At 49.2% G+C, this 19,021-nt stretch overlaps 1 protein-coding gene across 2 annotated transcripts in view; it reads right to left on the reverse strand.

The window, feature by feature from the left end:
- Positions 1 to 19,021, reverse strand: part of FAM3B (FAM3 metabolism regulating signaling molecule B) — a 56,207-nt gene that overhangs the window by 19,084 nt on the left and 18,102 nt on the right. For both annotated transcript variants that reach the window (XM_027092975.1, XM_027092898.1), the window contains exon 2: positions 11,939 to 12,082. In XM_027092975.1, the coding sequence (XP_026948776.1) occupies positions 11,939 to 12,082 (144 nt within the window). The remainder of the gene's footprint in view (positions 1 to 11,938; positions 12,083 to 19,021) is intronic.

Consider the following 19,021-nt stretch of genomic DNA (forward strand, 5'->3'; position numbering starts at 1 on the left):
ACATACATATCGACAACTACCTTAAATGTAAATGGATTAAATGCTCCAACCAAAAGACACAGACTGGCTGAATGGATAGAAAAACAAGACCCATATATATGCTGTCTACAAGAGACCCTCTTCAGGCCTAGGGACACATACAGGCTGAAAGTGAGGGGATGGAAAAAGGTATTCCATGCAAATGGAAATCAAAAGAAAGCTGGAGTAGCAATTCTCATATCAGACAAAATACACTTTAAAATAAAGACTATTACAAGAGACAAAGAAGGACACTACATAATGGTTGAGGGATCAGTCCAAGAAGAAGATATAACAATTGTAAATATTTATGCACCCAACAAAGGAGCACCTCAATACATAAGGCAAATGCTAACAGCTATAAAAGGGGAAATCAACAGTAACACAAACATAGTAGGGGACTTTAACACCCCACTTTCACCAATGGACAGATCATCGAAAATGAAAATAAATAAGGAAACACAAGCTTTAAATGATACATTAAACAAGATGGACTTAATTGATATTTATAGGACATTCCATCCAAAAACAACAGAAAACACTTTCTTCTCAAGCGCTCATGGAACATTCTCCAGGATAGAGCATATCTTGGGTCACAAATCAAGCCTTGGTAAATTTAAGAAAACTGAAATTGTATCAAGTATCTTCTCCAACAACAACACTATGAGACTGGATATCAATTACAGGAAAAAAATCTGCAAAAAATACAAACACATGGAGACTAAGCAATATACTACTAAATAACCAAGAGATCACTGAAGAAATCAAAGAGGAAAGCAAAAAATACCTAGAAACAAATGAGAATGAGAACACGATGACCCAAAACCTATGGGATGGAGCAGAAGCTGTTCTAAGAGGGAAGTTTAGAGCAATACAATCCTACTTCAAAAAACATCTCAACTAAAAATCCTAACATTACACCCAAAGCAATTAGAGAAAGAAGAACAAAAAACTCCAAAAGTTAACAGAAGGAAAGAAACCATAAAGATCAGATCAGAAATAAATGAAAAAGAAATGAAGAAAACAATAGCAAAGATCAATAAAACTAAAAGCTGGTTCTTTGAGAAGATAAACAAAATTGATAAACCATTAGCCAGACTCATCAAGAAAAAAAGGGAGATGACTCAGATAAATAGAATTAGAAATGAAAAAGGAGCAGTAACAAGTGACACTGCACAAATACAAATGATCATGAGAGATTACTACAAGCAACTCTATGCCAATAAAATGGACAACCTGGAAGAAATGGACAAATGCTTAGAAAAGCACAACCTTCCGAGGCTGAACAAGGAAGCAATAGAAAATATAAACAGACCAATCACAAGCACTGAAATTGAGACTGTGATTAAAAATCTTCCAACAAACAAAAGCCCAGGACCAGATGGCTTTACAGGCGAATTCTATCAAACATTTAGAGAAGAGCTAACACCTATCCTTCTCAAACGCTTCCAAAATATAGCAGAGGGAGGAACACTCCCAAACTCATTCCACAAGGCCATCATCACCCCGATACCAAAACCAGAAAAAGATGTCACCAATAAAGAAAACTACAGGCCAATAACACTGATGAACATAGATGCAAAAATCCTCAACAAAATACTAGCAAACAGAATCCAACAGCACATTAAAAGGATCATACACTATGATCAAGTGGGTTTTATCCCAGGAATGCAAGGATTCTTCAATATACGCAAATCAATCAATGTGATAAACCATATTAACAAACTGAAGGATAAAAAACATATAATAATCTCAAGAGATGCAGAAAAAGCTTTTGACAAAATCCAACACTCATTTATGATAAAAAAAAAAAAAATCCCTGCAGAAAGTAGGCATAGCAGGAACTTACCGCAACATAATAAAAGCCATATATGACAAACCCACAGCCAACATTGTTCTCAGTGGTGAAAAACTGAAACCATTTCCTCTAAGATCAGGGAAAAGACAAGGTTACCCACTCTCACCACTATTATTCAACACAGTTTTGGAAGTTTTAGTCACAGCAATCAGAGAAGTAAAAGAAGTAAAAGGAATCCAAATTGGAAAAGAAGAAGTAAAGCTGTCACTGTTTGTGGATGACATGGTACTATACATACAGAATCCTAAAGATCCTACCAGAAAACTACTAGAGCTAAACAATGAATTTGGTAAAGCAGCAGGATACAAAACTAATGCACAGAAATCTCTTGCATTCCTATACACTAATGATGAAAAATCTGAAAGTGAAATTAAGGAACCACTCTCATTTACCTCTGCAACAAAAAGAATAAAATACCTAGGAATAAATCTACCTAAGGAGGCAAAAGACCTGTATGCAGAAAATTGTAAGACACTGATGAAAGAAATTAAAGATGATACAAACAGGTGTTAAGATACACCATGTCCTTGGATTGGAAGAATCAACATTGTGAAAATGGCTATACTACCCAAAACAATCTACAGATTCAATGCAATCCCTATCAAATTACGAGTGGCATTTTTTACAGAACTAGAACAAAAAAATCTTAAAATTTGTATGGAGACACCAAAGACCCCATATAACCAAAGCAGTCTTGAGGGAAAGAAACGGAGCTGGAGGAATCAGACTCCCTGACTTCAAACTATACTACAAAGCTACAGTAATCAAGACAGTATGGTACTGGCACAGAAATAGAAATATAGATCAATGAAACAGGATAGAAAGCCCAGAGATAAACCCATGCACATATGGTCAGCTTATTTTTGATAAAGGAGCCAAGAATATATAATGCAGAAAAGACTGACTCTTCAGTAAGTGGTGCTGGGAAAACTGGACAGCTACATGTAAAAGAATGAAATTAGAACATTCCCTAACACCATACACAAAAATAAACTCAAAATGCATTAAAGACCTAAATGTAAAGCCAGACACTATCAAACTCTTAGAGGAAAACATAGGCAGAACACTTATGACATACGTCAGTGCAAGAGCCTTTTGGACCCACCTCCTAGAGAAATGGAAATAAAAACAAAAATAAACAAGTGGGACCTAATGAAACTTAAAAGCTTTTGCACAGCAAAGGAAACCATAAATAAGACAAAAAGACAACCCTCAGAATGGGAGATAATATTTGCAAATGAAGCAACTGACAAATGATTAATCTCCAAAATTTACAAGCAGCTCATGCAGTTCAATATCAAAAAAACAAACAACCCAATCCAAAAATTGGCAGAAGACCTAAATAGACATTTCTCCAAAGAAGATATAGAGATTGCCAACAAACACATGAAAGGATGCTCAACATCACTAATCATTGGAGAAATGCAAATCAGTACTACAATGAGTTATCACCTCACACCCGTCAGAATGGCCATCATCAAAAAATCTACAAAAAATAAATGCTGGAGAGGGTGTGGAGAAAAGGGAACCCTCTTGCACTGTTGGTGGGAATGTAAATTGATACAGCCATTATGGAGAACAGTATGGAGGTTCCTTAAAAAACTAAAAATAGAAGTACCATATGACCCAGCAATCCCACTACTGGGCATATACCCTGAGAAAACCATAATTCAAAAAGAGTCATGTACCACAATGTTCATTGCAGCTCTATTTAAAATAGCCAGGACATGGAAGCAACATAAGTGTCCATTGATAGATGACTGGATAAAGAAGATGTGGCACATATATACAATGGAATATTACTCATCCATAAAAGAAATAAAACTGAGTTATTTGTAGTGAGGTGGATGAACCTAGAGTCTGTCATACAGAGTGAAGTAAGTCAGAAAGGGAAAAACAAATACCATATGCTAACACATATATATGGAATCTAAAAAAATAAATGGTTCTGAAGAACCTAGGGACAGGACAGGAATAAAGATGCAGATGTAGAGAATGGATTTGAGGACACGGGGAGGGGGGAGGGTAAGCTGGAACGAAGTGAGAGAGTGGCATGGACATATATACACTACCAACTGTAAAACAGATAGCTAGTGGGAAGCAGCCGCGTAGCACAGGGAGATCAGCTCAGTGCTTTGTGACCACCTAGAGGGGTGGGATAGGGAGGGTGGGAGGGAGATGAAAGAAGGAGGAGATATGGGGATATATGTATACGTATAGCTGATTCACTTTGTTATAAAGCAGAAACTAGCACACCATTGTAAAGCAATTATACTCCAATAAAGATGTTTAAAAAAAGAGAAAAAAAATAAAGCTACCCTATGGTGTGGGGGTGGGGTGTGTGTGGGTAAATTAGAGTTTGGGATTAACATATACATTCTACTATATATAAAATAAACAAGAAGGATTTACTGTATAGCATGGGGAAATACACTCAATATCTTATAATAAGCTATAATGGAAAAAAATCTGAAAAAGAATATATATATAACTGAATCACTGCGCTGTACAGCAGAAACTGACACAACATTGTAAATAAACTATACTTCATTTAAAAAAAATAAAAATTAAAAAAAGTTAAAAAGAATTAATGATTGAAAGGATGTGAACGTGTAGTGACCAAAATAGCAGTTGGGTTAGTAGAACTGGTAACAATTTAAATAGTAAATCAGCCATATGGCAATCACAGAATCTTTACTTCCTCCCTGAAGGACATGGATAACAGTATCTGAAAAATATTCCTGAGTTGTTTTTCAGGTGCTAAAACCATCACCAAATGGAAGAAGTTAACTACTTGATGACCATGAGCACGTAGCCTCTAGAACTACTGCTGCCTGAGGATTGGTAAAATGTGACCCTGCCCCTTACCTCACCATCAACCAATCAGAGAACTCTGCCCAAGCTGATCACGTACTCCAAGACTCTCTCCCTCACCTTGCCTTTAAAAATGCTTCCCTGAAACCCATCGGGAAGTTCTGGTCTTTTGAGCACTAGCTGCCTGGACTCCTCGCTTGGCATCTACAATAAACGCTGCACTTTCCTTCACCACAACCAGGTGTCAGTAGACTGGCTTTACTGCAAGTGGGTGAGCAGACCCAAGCTTAGTTCGGTAACGAATGAATATGGACATCTGGTCCCTCGTGGGGCAGAAATCTGCAGCTACTTTGGCAGAAAACTCAGAGACACTGAACCCTGCTCCCTCCTGCAAAAGGGAAGAGGGACGTTGAGTCAGGGCTTTCTGCACACGTGCTACTGCAGCTCTGGTCTACTTTTACCAATTTTTCCTCCTGTGGATTCTAATTTTTTAAATATCGAAGGACCTTGGGATTTTATCTTTTCTTATCTAGTTTCTGAAGAAAAACACTGAAAGTAATAGACAGGCAAAAGGAAGGAAAAAATCCTATGCATATTCACCCTACAGAATCTTCACTGTTTTACCTTTTGGTATATTTCCTTCCAGACTTTTCTATGCCCGCAGAGGGCATCTGCAATGTTGGAAAACATGGATTAGACATATACAAATAGTATTTTACCTCACTTACATTTTCATATAATATACTCAATACGTTTTTTCTTAATCTCCAGTTACCTAAATTCAAAGCAAGGGGCCCAACCATTAACATGAAAATGTGCCAAAAATACGGTATTTGCTCCATCTTTCCTGGTTTTGAACACTGAAGTGTATTTATTTCAGTTTTTTAAAAATTTAATGATAATGCTCATTACTTTGAATTTAGAAGTAATTTACCTAAAAACACACTGAGCATGGTACTTGAAAATGTAACTAACATACTGCTTAAAAGTTAGGTGTGCCCTGTTTCCTGAGTCTGTAGATGTCCTGAGTATGTATACAGATGGTCCTTGATGTACGATGGTTCTACTTTATGATGGTGCACAAGGGACATGCTTTCAGCAAAAAACGTGCTTCGAATTGTGAATTTTTATCCTTTCCCAAGCTAGTGATGTGTGGTCCAATGTCTTTGTGATGCTGGGCAGTGAGAGCTGCAGCTCCCCGTCAGCTACAAGACCAGGAAGGTGAACAACCGATACCCTGACAACCATGCTGGACCCAGACAGCACTTTTGTTTTTCGTTTTCAGTACAGTATTCAGTAAATTACAGGATATAGTCAACACAATTAGAAAATAGGCTTTGTGATAGATGAGGTGGCCCAACCGTAGGCTAGTGTACGTGTTCAGAGTATGGTTAAGGTAGGCTAGGCTAAGCAAGGATGTTCAGTATGTTGGGTGTGTTAAATGCATTTTGAACTTATGATATTTTCAACTCATTATAGGCGTATTGGGATGCAACCCCATCATAAGTGGAGGAAGCTCTGTACTCAGTCTGGAGAGAACCCTCTTAAAGTGAGATCCACACTCATTCTGCCTGCCACCTGCATTTCGCTTAATGTAGGCGAGCCTTCCCTAACAAGCACACACAAACTTGCTCACTGGCCCCTGCTGTTCTTGGCAGGACTCCTTCAAGCTTCACTGAACCAGCTCCCTGCTCTTGGAGAAGGACATTATTTCCAGGCCCTATGCCGTCATCACGATGCTGTCGGAGTACCCTGACTACATGATCCTTTTGACCTCCATCCTCACCGAGCGCTGGGCGTGCAGACAGGTGTGCTGTGACCCACAGAGGTGGATGGTCTAACACAGCCCCAGTCCCAGCAGAGCTTAAAAGATAAGGTCACGAGGACGCCACGTACCACCTGACCCCCACGGGTCACGGTAGTTTGGAGACAGAATGATAGCAGATTCGTATGGGAGGCAGGGAGGGAAACCAGAAAGGGTATTTTACTTTATTTTTAAGCCAGCTGAAAAAACAGAAGCAAACAGGGTCTGATAACATTGCCAATGAGTGGGAGAAAGATTCCCATGGGGTGAAAGAGACAGCATATCTTCCGGAGCCGTGGCTAAGCGTCACCCACACTGCTTTTGAGGCTGAACAGTTAAGAACGACTACACAGGTGTAACTATCCATCTTCCCAGCCACTAACCCTGTGTGCTGACTCTCTCCTGTGCCAGCCACATGGTCTGATCAGTAAGTACATGACGCAGCTCAGAGAGCAGAGAGAAGTTAAACTTGGGTGAGAAATTAAACCTCTGAGTAACAGGAGAGGACCAAAAGGGGAAAGAGCGCTTCTTCACAAAAATGTTGGGAAGCTTTAGAAAACAATCTGCGTTTTTATGGTTTAGCTAAGGGCTGTGCCTGCAAACGTATCAAATAAGAGCTTTATATATTTAATATAATGTAAATAATATTAAAATATATTGCTATATTGTAAAAATAGCAAGTGAATGGTTTCTTTTTTATTGAAGTATAGTTGATAGCTGATTGAAAATGTTGTGTGAGGCTTCCCTGGTGGCGCAGTGGTTGAGAGTCTGCCTGCCCATGCAGGGGACGCGGGTTCGTGTCCCGGTCCGGGAAGATCCCACATACTGTGGAGTGGCTGGGCCCGTGGGCCATGGCTGCTGAGCCTGCGCGTCCGGAGCCTGTGCTCCGCAGCGGGAGAGGCCACAACAGTGAGAGGCCCGCGTACCACAAAAAAAAAAAGAAAAAAAGAAAAAAAAATGTTGTGTGAGTTTCAGGTGTACAGCAAAGTGATTCAGTTTTATATATATATATATATATATACACACATATATGTACAGATATATGGCTTCTTTTTTTATACATTTATTTAATTAATTTATTTATTTTTGGCTGTGCTGTGTCTTTGTTGCTGCACGTGGGCTTTCACTAGCTGCGGCAAGCAGGGGCCGCTCTTCGTTTCGGTGGGTGGCCTTCTCTCTGCGGTGGCTTCTCTTGTTGCAGAGCACAGGCTCTAGAGCGCAGGCTCAGTAGTTGTGGTGCACAAGCTTAGTTGCTCCACAGCATGTGGGTTCTTCCCAGACCAGGGCTCGAACCCGTGTCCCCTGCATTGGCAGGTGGATTCTTAACCACTGCACCACCAGGGAAGTCCCGGATATACGGTTTCTAGGTAACGTTTATCTCAGGTGTACAGCAAAGTGATTCAGTGATACACACACACACACACACACACATATCAAGATAAAATTTATTTCGCCTAGAGATAAGCTGTGAAGCTGAACTTGCAGGCATTCACTACTTGCCCTTCTTTCTTTGGCACCGGGACCAACAAGCCTTGTGAGCCCTGAGTACGATCTCTAAGTGCACCTCCAGGACAGGGGCCTAAGGCAGGGCAGCAGGTTCCAAACTGGGGTGGGGTGGAGAAGCGTGGTGGGAGGAGACAGAGGGAATGGGATCAAGCCATACGGAGGTTCCAGGGAGTTTGGGTTCTTCCCCTCAGCTGTCCCTTGTCCGTCCTCCTGCCCGTCAGAAAGAAACATGGTCGGCCCTCCCTCCTTTCCGAGGGTTTGCATCTTGGATTCAACTAACCAGAGACTGAAAAGATTCCAAAAAAATTCCAGAAAGATCCAAAAAGCAGAATTTGAATTTGCATCCTGTAGGCAACGATTTGTATAGCATTTACATTGTCTTAGGCATTGTATGTAATCTAGAGATGACTTAAAGTGTGTAGGAGGGTTTGTCAAGAGGGTAAATCCTCAGAATTCTTATCACAATTTTTTTTCTATTTCTTTAATTTTCTATCGATATGAGATGATGGATATTCACTAAACTTGTGAAAATCATTTCCTGATATTTGTAAGTCAAATCATTATGCTGTATGCCTTAAACTTATACAGCGTTGTATGTCAATTATATCTCAATAACATTGGAAGGAAAAAAGAAGAGAAAAAAATAAAGTATACGGGAGGATGTGGGTGGGTTATGTGCAAATATGGCACCGCTTTATATAAGGCACTTGAGCATCGTGCATTTTGGTATCCGCGGGGGTCCTGGAATCGATCCCCCATGGACGCGGGGGGTGACTGTAGTAGTCACAGCCCGGCTTGGTGTTCCAAAACCCACGGGAAACCTGAGAAACGCTCGTCACAGCAGTGAGCTGCCACGTTATGCCTGTCCGACTGGCACACTCAGAACGCTGGGACACGCGTGTGTTGGTGAGGATGGTGTGAGACAGGGGCCTGGCAGGCAGGCCCATTCTGGAAGGGCGTCGGGCTCGACTGAGTCACCTGAAGCTGACACGCACGCTATGGCTCCACTCCTGCGTATGTAAATCCCGAAGAAAATTTCAGCCAGGTCCACAGAGAGAGCTGCGAGGGTGCTCCCCGCACAGCCTCTGTGTGGTGTAAGCTAGAGGCAATGCGGAGCCGTCTCCAAGTCCCCACGAGGGAAAGAGGAGGAAAAGGCGAGGACTCGTGCCCCGGCGCGATGCAGCTGCGAGCAGCTTCGGAGGAGGAACGCCCACAGCACGACCGGGCCTTGGGCATGGCGCTGAGTGACACCAAGAGCCAGGTCTGTAAGAGCACCGGAATGCAGGCTGGTAAGACAGGACAGCCTGGTCTGCAATTAGCTGTTCAAGCAGAAAGGTGTCATTAGATGCCTCTGAGTGCTGGGAGAGAAGTCAGAGAGGGAAGTGGGGACAAAGGGAGAAATCAACAAAATGAGGGCAGCTTGGGCCGTGGCAGTGATGGCGTGGCAGGCAGGTTACCTCCACCCCGGTACAGAGGTGAGAATCGGGGAGTGTGGCCAGACCACTCGACGTGGCTGTCCTCTTGCTCTCTGTCCCTCCTCTGCTTGACCAGGGCCTGCTGCACCGACACCCCACTCACATGACTGACCTTCCTACGTGCTTGCCCCGGGCTCAGCTAGTGACTGTGCTTATCAAGGGGGCGGTGAGGGGCCTGGTCCTCTGCTGGTTTCCCTGGTAACCGATGAGCCAACCTGAGGCCAATTCCCCCGTAACTGCCAAACCCCCCCCCGCCTGCCCCGAGGAGCAAAGTCTGCGGCCAGGTCCTGCCAACCACGGTGGGGAGAGGCTCCAGGACCTTGTTCCAGACCTGTAAGCTCCCCCATCCGTTAGACCAATGATGCCTGTGTTGCTGACCCTCGGCACTTTCTTGGGTCTTGAAGCTGGGCAAGTGCAGGGCTTGTAGGCCTGCGGGGGGCAGCCCAATGGGGAGAAAAGGGGGAGAGGTAGTCCGAGGAGGGGAGACTTGGGAAGCTGAGCCCTGCCGGGGGAGGGAGACTGTGCGTCTGTCCTTTCCCGGTGGCGAGCACAGAACCTTCCACAAAGTCGAGGGACTGAATGTGAGGCCTAATCGCCCCCCATGAAACACGAGGAATAGGGAGAGGCAGGGAGGCCAGAGCAGGGAGAGCTGGTGCCCACGCAGATTCCAGCAGCTCCCAAGGATCCTGACCGGGAAGACTTGGGCCATGTCTAGAAAATGAGCGCGAGCCAGTGGGACTTGCCCATGAGTGCGAAATCGCGTGGAAACGGAGAGGACGCAACATCCAACCTATGGACAGACGGTGTGAACCCAGGAGAGCTGGGCTTGCAGGGTAAGAGTTAACTTCACGGAAATCTGAAGCCAAGATGGAGGGCCTCCACAGCTGAGTCAAGAAATGGGCCTTTTTAAGAGAAAAGATAAGGAAGTGGAGAAAGCTAAACCTGGATAAAGGGGGCCAGCCCAAGGAGGTGGGAGTGGGTCGTCTCACTCGGGGGGGCCTTGGCCACGGGGGTTCAGTGCTCAGAGCCTCGGTATCCGAGGCTCATTTCGCTCAGAGCCCAACGCTGATCTCACATCTCAACGTGATCCTTCCTTTGCTTCCGATTCTGAGCGGATGTGTCCCCCGCACGTGGCCCGGGGGACTGCGGAACGTAGGACAATGTGCAGGACCGGGGTAACGGAGAGGCTCCAGAGCCCTGCAGCCTACAGAAGCTGAGCTCGTCCTGGAGCCTGGTCCCAAGGCGGGGAAAGCACCCTCTTCCTGCCTCTCTGGCAGGCACAGGAGGGGGGCAGCGCCTGGATAAGGGGCACATGTCCCTGAGGAGCATCTCCCCGGCCACACTGCTCATGACAGCACGGAGTAAGCCTGGCCGCAAAGCTAGCCTGGTCGCATGCACCATGCTGTCCCCTTTGAACCTCTCGTTCATGTGAGCACTGGGCTATGAATCAAAGACTCCCTCCAAACTCTGAGTCCAGCCCCCAAGCAGTCATGTGTCCCCCCAGAGCAGAGGTCCCGAGCCAGCAGGTGTCAGGATGCAGTGTCACAGCCGGCTCTCACTACCACCCTTGGGTTCCCCAAACTTGCTGTGCTTCAGTCACGGGGAGGGTGACAGTTCCTCCCCTGCCCCCGGCCCCCGTTGGCGGGAATCAGAAACCATGTAAACGAGCCCTTCTAGAAACACCGGGTCAGAGGCAGCTCCTAGATGCAAGCCTGTAACCAGGACCAAGTCCACCTTTTGTGTAAAAATGGAGAAAATGAGAAGGCAAGCCCTTTGAGGGCAGTTGCCACGCCCTCCGCACATGGGGGTCTCCCCCACCGCACTGGGCCTCGTCCACAATCCATATGCAATAATCTATCTGATTACAAGCAAATTCACTGTGAAAACCTTATCTAAAATAAAAACACCAGTCATAGTCGATTTCTGGAGAGTTCTTTTTTTTTTTTTCTTGGACACAAAAGGTAATTAAATCTGAAAAGGAATGGTTTTTTTTACAAATTTTTAAAATCACTACCCAGTTCTTCATATTTGTGCAAATTCATTTTGTAGAGTTTATTTCTGTGTTAAAAATACACTAGCACACCTATTTACCATGAGATTGTGGAAAAGGGTGCATATGACTACGTTAGGGTCCCACACGTTTTCCAATGTCATTTTTAGTGGATATCTTATAATTTACTTCATTCCTAATTCCAACACATATTTTTATTTAACGCATCTTGCCCATAAAGTTTGTTTTTTTAACATCATGGTTTGCCTTGGGGTCTCATGAGGCATGAGGAGGGGTACCTACCTTGGAATAGTATGGGAACTACCAGAGAGGCTTTTTTCCCTTCCTCCCCCTCCCCTCCCCTCCCCCATGCTCATCAACATAAACGGCCAGTAGGGGCAGTGCTGAGGTCAGGGCCCAGGGCACAGCAGCTGGGTTGCGAGTCCTTGCTTGGACCCCACTGTGGTACCCACCTTTGAGGACAGGCCTCTCACCGATGCTCCGGATGCTGTAGGCAGCTCTGGACAGGGGCACATCTGGAATGAGCTCTGCCAGCAGGTACCCAGAATACCAGGCGCACAGGGAGGCGAAGATGAAGAACACTGCCTTTAGGGTGCCTGCACACAGACAAGACAAGACACGTTGGCTGCCTTCCCCACTGACCCTCTCCTCCTCGGCCTTCCCTGGATGGCATCCCTGAACCAGTGTCAGCAGGATACCCTGAGGGGAATCACCCCGGGAGGCGGTGGGCTGGAGAGGGCCCGGGGCCACTCAGTGGAGCCACAAGAGCGGGTACCAAGCACAGGATGTGAGAGCGGTCGGGGCCGAGGTTCCCTATTCGCTGCTGTGTTGGGTCTCAGAGCATCCTCAGAGGATTAGGTCAAGGACTCATCAGGCGGCCCTGCCAGGGGCCTAAGGACAGAAGCGGCCCTTCCCTCATGAGCTGCTGGAAGCTCCTGGAAGCTCTCGGGGGCGGCGGGGGCAGCTCTGTTTTGTTTACTGCTGTGTCAGCAGTGCTGAGGATGGTACCTGGTGCCCGTGAGCACACAACCGCCCCGTGACACTGGAAAAGGTCCCCAGACTGTCAGTATCCTCAGAAACAAGGCTGCGGGGACACCCTGGTGGCAGAAAGTCCCTGCAGAGAGTTTGTCAACTCCAGGACCTTCCTCTCAATTCTGCAGGAAAAGGCACTGCCCCGCTCCTGGGTTACAGGAGGCCTAAGGGACAGCTCTGTCCCTTCACAGACAATCTGCTCCCGGGTCTTACAGACTTTACTCCTTAAATAGCTCGCAGGTCAGGACTGTGCAGGATTACCAAAACTGCCAAGATGCAGGGATGGCCCGAGGCCCTGCGTAAAGGGACCTCAGGGATGGTCCCATCGGTGTTTATGTACTGATATGTCCAGTCCTGAGAAATAAGAAGAGGACGGATGGTTGGATGGATGGAAGGAAGGAAGTAAAACAAGAGGAGGGGAGGGGAGGCGAGAGGAAGAGCCCGCCCACCTGACCACACACCCTCCTCGGCTGCCTCATTTCTGTCCCCTCTCAGGCCAAGCATCTGGAAATAACCGTCCTCTGGATCAGCCTCCAGGCCTCACCTTCCACCCACGGCTCAGGGCAGCTGTGCTGGTCTAAGCCTCCAAAGCCTCCAGGCTGCCAGCCCCAGGCCCCCGATGACGGTCCTGACCCATCCATGTCCCCCCTGGGCAGCGCCCACACTCCTGGGGCGGGCTGGGGGTGTCTCCCACGCTGTCTCTGCTGGCTTTTCCCTCACACGGTGCAGCCTGGCTCTCTCTGCAGAATCCCAGATAAACTGACCCCCAGACCATCCTCTGAGCTCCCGACAAGCGTGTCCACTTGCTGATCCCTCTGGGCACCCGGGACGTCTCGCAGGGCCTGACACGTAGCACGTCCCACATGAAACCCTTGATTCTCCCCGGCTCGAGTCTGCTCCTGCCCCACATCTTGCCCAGGACAGGGTCAGATGTCTGGGCCTCTTCCTGACTCCATACGTCCCCCTGCCAGCCCTCAGTGGGATCCACCGGCCAGTCTTACTGGGGTGACCTCCATAGACTTTGCTACATGTCTACGGCCTCGGTCTCCCCAGGCCCGCAGCATCTTAGCTCTTCTCTCTCGCTGCTAGAGAACCTACGTGCTCCCCGTGTTGGGTGCTTATCTACCAAAGGGGTAGAATAAAGAATATATCTCATCTTTATCCCAGTTTCTGACACAGAACTCCTGAAACCCTCGGAATTTCCTGATATGAGCCTCTGCTGCTGTTCATAAGGGGCCCCTTTCAGCCACGCCTGAGCTTATGCTAATGAGGTGACTCGGGGTGGATCCTAGGATAGCTTCCGGGGAGGGGCCAGCCAGCCCGGAAAGACCCTGCCCACACCTCAGCCCCGCCCCCGGACCTCCAGGAGGGGAGAGGGCAGGCAAGCTGTCCTGTGACCAATGACAGAGTAAGACCCCAATGAAACTCGGGACTCAGAAGCTTGGGGGGCTTCCTAGTGGGGAACACACTGATGTGCCAGGTGGGGGATGCACCCTGACTCCAGGGCTGTGGGCACGGAACTCCTCTTCACCCTGCATGTCCCTGCATTTGGCTGGTCCTGACTTGTATCCTATACAATAAAACTGTAATCTTTTTTTTTTTTTTTTTTTTTTTTTGCGGTACGCGGGCCTCTCACTGCCGTGGCCTCTCCCGTTGCAGAGCACAGGCTCCGGACGCGCAGGCTCAGCGGCCGTGGCTCACGGGCCCAGCCTCTCTGCGGCATGTGGGATCTTCCCGGAGCGGGGCACGAACCTGTGTCCCCTGCATCGGCAGGCGGACTCTCAACCACTGCGCCACCAGGGAAGCCCTAAAACTGTAATCTTAAGCAGAGTGATGCTTTCAGTGTTTCTGTGAGTTGTTCTAGCAAATTATTGAACCCCCCAGGAATTGTGGGAACCCCCAGATTTGTAGCCAGCTGGTTAGAAGTGCGGGCGGCGCCCGAAGCCCGTGGCTGGCGTCTGAAGACAGGGCAGCTCGTGGAGGGCACTGCCCTTAACCCCTGGGCTCTGGAGCTTATTGTGGGTGTTGTGTCGGAGCTGAGCTGAATGGCTGGACACACAGTTGGTGTCAGAGGGCTGGTGTCTCCCCGCCCAGAGCCCTGAGCAGAGACCAGTGGGTGTTCCCCGGCCCCCTTTCCAAACGTGCAGCCGCAGCCCTCCAGCACCAAGCCCGGGGGGGCCTCTCTCTCCGGGTGGTGATGAAACGCAAACCTCTGTCTGTCAGTCCGGCTGTGTTGAGCTCTGGACCTAGGCTCCCTCTTCATGCCTAGCACCTCGAGGTTTCCCCCAACGGTTAGGTTATATCGGGTCAGTATTTGCTGGTGTTTGCCAGGAGGCTGCCTAGCTTAGGTAGTCATCCTGGTGAAATGGGATGCCTCTGACTCACCGGGACCATTTGGTCTTTTTTCAAGTGCATATTTCAACATCAGTTCTTTCTTTCTCTTTTCCAAACCACGCAGTCCCTAAGATGGTTAGAACGTAATGCAGAGATGGCTTCCTGCTGGGAAATGCCTGAGACAGCGTGGCCGCTGCAGTTCCTAGGATGGAGGGATGTCTCCGAGCTGGAAAAACCAGCCACAGAAACACAGTGAGAACAACAGGTGAAGCTGGCGCACTGTCCTTTGTTTGCTCTGTGCTCCAGCCGTGCTGACCCACTGCAGTGGCTGCCCTTTCCTGCTGTAGCCTGGGTACGAGTTTGTCCCTCTGCCCCCAGGGCGCTCTCCTCCAGACCCCTGGCCACCTGTCCGCTCCTTCAAGGACTCCAGTGTGGCTCTGTGGCCTCCTGGGTGAAGCCTGCACAGGCACCCTCAGGTCAGCCCTTCACATGCCTTGTCGGAGCTGCCCACCATGGCTCTCCCCTCCAGGTCTGTGCCCGCATAACTAGGACGGTGCGAGGGTCACAGGATGTTCCGGAAAACGCCGCTGGAGGCACCCTGAGTGAACAGTGTGATCTGACTGCTGGAAACGTGGATTCAGCATCGATAAGAGTCTCAGGTTCAAAAACAATAGTTCAGTGTCCTGTGTGTCGAATCACTGCCAGACTGTTTTATCCAAGTGTCGTATTTGAAGAAAATTGGCAAAGCAGAGATTATTCAGATCTTCTGAGCGTCACACGTGAGATCTTTGAGTGAAGAGTTGCTTTTGATTCGGAGATGACTGAAAGGGAGCATGATGTCCCCTCTCAGATACCTTCCTCCCCGCATGGAAGGGAGGCACGGTTTGGTCCCCAGGTGGACAAGGAAACATGGGTGGAAGTGACAGGGAAGGCAATGAGGAGAGAATAAAAGTCCACGTGTCCTCACTAGGAGCGCTGTGAGCCCCGGGCTTGTGGGACCACAGGCACCCCTCCCTGGACATTTTCCAGGGCTCCTGGGAAGGCTACAAAGCGTCTGTGGTCTGGGTGAGGGGCGCAGCGGTGGACCCCCAGGCCAGGTTTCCTGCCGTGGCTGCGGAAGCCATGACTGGAGCCAGAACCAGCTTGGGGAGGGAGGCAGACCCAGCAGCATGCACTGGGACCAGTTCATCGTGAGAAGATGGGGCACGGGCTGGCGGTGGACCCTGCACCCGGGATGGGGCAGGCACAGGCGAGGATTTGTCCTGGGAAAGGCAAGGGCTCAGGGACTCAGCTAAGACAGCTCGGGGGCGGGGGAAGGGCCTGCCCTGGAAGGAGGGGTCCAGCAGCTTCAGAGTGGGGGGGCAGGCAGAGGAAGTACACAGAGTCCGCGAACCTTCTGTGGCTCTGTGACCAGGATCCGGCCTTTTCTCATAAGGTAATAAAGTCGACATCAGCCCACGGACACATCCTAAGCACTTCCACACAGCAGGTGCCCGTGAGTATTAGATCAAAGGCCAATGCCGAGCACAGGTAGGAAGGCGGAACTTCCTCCTCAGAGGCTCTCTTTTAGGGCACATGTGTGTGTGTCCTACCCTCACTCCACCCTCAGATTCTTGGGGGTCTCAGGCTGGCCCTGACACTTCACTTAGGCTGGAGGACAAAGCAGTCCCGAAGCCAGTGTACACGAAGGCAGGCTACAGGCAAGGGGGGGTTTCCGGATCCCCCTCCCATCCAATCCAGGGGCGCTGCAGAGGGCCATTCTGAACCCAGAAGGAGACACTTTGGAGGGATTTCCTTCCACATGAACTGGATAAGGATGAGGTTTTTCACTGGCCACCTCCCCACAGGAACCCACATTCCCTCGCCTTGAGGCAGCCACACCTGCACCTCTTGTCCCTGAGGGGTGGATACGCCAGACTTGGGGTGCAGCTGCTTTGTGGCTCCAGGCTCTGCTGGCCCCAGTGTCCACTGTTATCGCTGTCCTGCTGACGGAGGCTTGTTGGCAGTAGGGCTGGGAAGTGTCACAGCTGAACACCTCAGCAGGTTGGCAAGGTAACCCACCTTCCAAAGTTCACATGCCAACACCCTTAATTTTGAGGAATTAGGATGACTGCTCCGGGAAGCTTCCTCCGGCTTGTGAAGGGTGGTGGTGGCTTAGTTTACTTCATCCCTTTAGTCTGAATGTCCTTCTTGTGAGCTGTGTCCCTACATGGGACAGACCTGGGGCTTGACTGAAGCATCCAGGGAAATGCTGCTTCCACGAACGTTACCTAATCTTTAGCTCACAAAATCAAAAGTGATGTGGCCCTGAGCTTCTGTGAGTAATTTCGCTGACAGCCACACCCCTGGATATATGACAACCTGCTGTGACCTCAAACCTTGATGTGAAAGGACCACGTAGCTCACAAATGAATCACAAGGGCTGCATGCGAAAAAGCTGTGAGTGGAGGGAAAGCAATCTGATCATATCCAGCATTTTCCACTAAGTGAGCAGCAAAATTGGACAGTAAGTATATAACACAGGCACGATGAAAAAAATTCTTCCAAAATAGCTGTAATGAAAGTCAGTGCCCCCAGGGAGATCTTTTCTCCCAAGAAAAGAGATATGTATCTCCTTGCATTTATCCTACAATGCACACAAGTTACCAGAGACAGTGCTGTTCACAAATAAGTGGTTTTGTAGAAAACTTGCATATTTTACACAAATAAAAAGTCTTAAAATTTGGCTTTCCTACCCATTGGGGATGGAGCAGAAAGGGGGTCCTCAGAACCTTCTGCAGTGAGACCACACCACCAGAACGCCACTTAGGAAGGAAGGAGGCCACAGAGGCAAACACCTGGAGGCAATGACCTGCCACTGAGAGGTGGGCGCTGGTCCCTAGAGAGGCCAAGAGAACTTTCCAGTGTTGAACTTTTAATTTTGCATAATACGCTGCCTTGCTCTGGAAGGACTCCAGATTCCTCAGATTATAGGAAGAAACAGCAAAACCACTTAGAAAGGGAATGTGTGCCAGAGGCCGTCGGTTCCGGGACCCCAGAGCGCCTTGCATATGCAGGGCAGGCAGGCGGGTGGGAGAGGCGCACGGAGGCTACCGTCAGGAAGGCGAGCAGTGGGCGATGAAACGGCTCGGAAAGAGTCGGAGGTTTTCTTTCCTCCTTCCTGTTTTTTCCCCCAAATCTTCTCAGGCTCAAGTACTTTGATAGAATGGTGTGTGTGGGGAAGCCTTATAAAAAGATGCTACCGGAACTGTTATAATAAGGGACAATGGGACAGTCCATGCTAATGAGCCCCCACTTCTCACCCACCCACAGGCTGGTGACTGAAAAGGGGTTGTCTCCCTGTCTCCGCACTTTTCATCATTTCCTTGGCTGGTCAGGTGGACCTGCGGCTATAATGACCTCTGATGGCAGCCCGAGGAGCCCCAGGTGGAGTCCGCAAGTGCCTCTAACCGGCGCGCGGCAGCCCCCCTCCCGGCCCAGGAGGTCGGAGATGGGGCCGGGGCCCGCCCCTACCGGCACCTGCGCTCGGCCGGAGGGAGCCCTCTCCCCCTGGCCTCACTAGGTCCTGCTCTAGCTGCGCTCAGCCAACGCCTACTTTCCAGGCAAAACGTCACAGTCACTGATCTGCCCGCACCCCGGCCCTGCACGCAGCTGGGGCAGTGGCGACCGGCAGGAAGGCGGCGGGAGACCCCAGCCCATTTGCCCCTGCTGGATTCGCTGGGCGCCTTCCTGAGCTCCGGTCCAAGAGAAGCCCCTCCCTCCCGGCACGTGCCGCCTCCACCTCTGGCTCAGCGTGCCGGGTGCCAGGTAGGGCGAGGGGGCGAGTCTCCCATGCCGGGTCCCCCTTCCCTCCGCCCGCACTCACCGGCAGCCGCGGGGCGCATCTTCCAGCTGCGGCTCCGGACCCTCCGGAGCCTGGGCCGCAGCTCAGGGTGACCGAGGGAGCCTCGCAAGGACTGGGCGGACCCCTGGGCGACACGCCCCGGGGGCCGGCCGGCGGCGGGGAGGGCGGGCAGGTGCGCGGGGCAGGTGCGCTGGTGGCGCCCTCGATCTCCGGCTCGGCGGCCCAGGCTGACTGGGGACCAGCGAGAACGGGCGGGTTATGCTCTTAAGGGAGGACCCCGTCCCTTTACGGTTGGCGGCCCCAGACCCCAATCGAATGTCTCACA

Source organism: Aethalodelphis obliquidens, unplaced genomic scaffold (assembly GCF_003676395.1).
Source record: "Aethalodelphis obliquidens isolate GAN/ISIS:26980383/991018 unplaced genomic scaffold, ASM367639v1 scaffold1, whole genome shotgun sequence".
Classification (NCBI taxonomy): domain Eukaryota; kingdom Metazoa; phylum Chordata; class Mammalia; order Artiodactyla; family Delphinidae; genus Aethalodelphis; species Aethalodelphis obliquidens.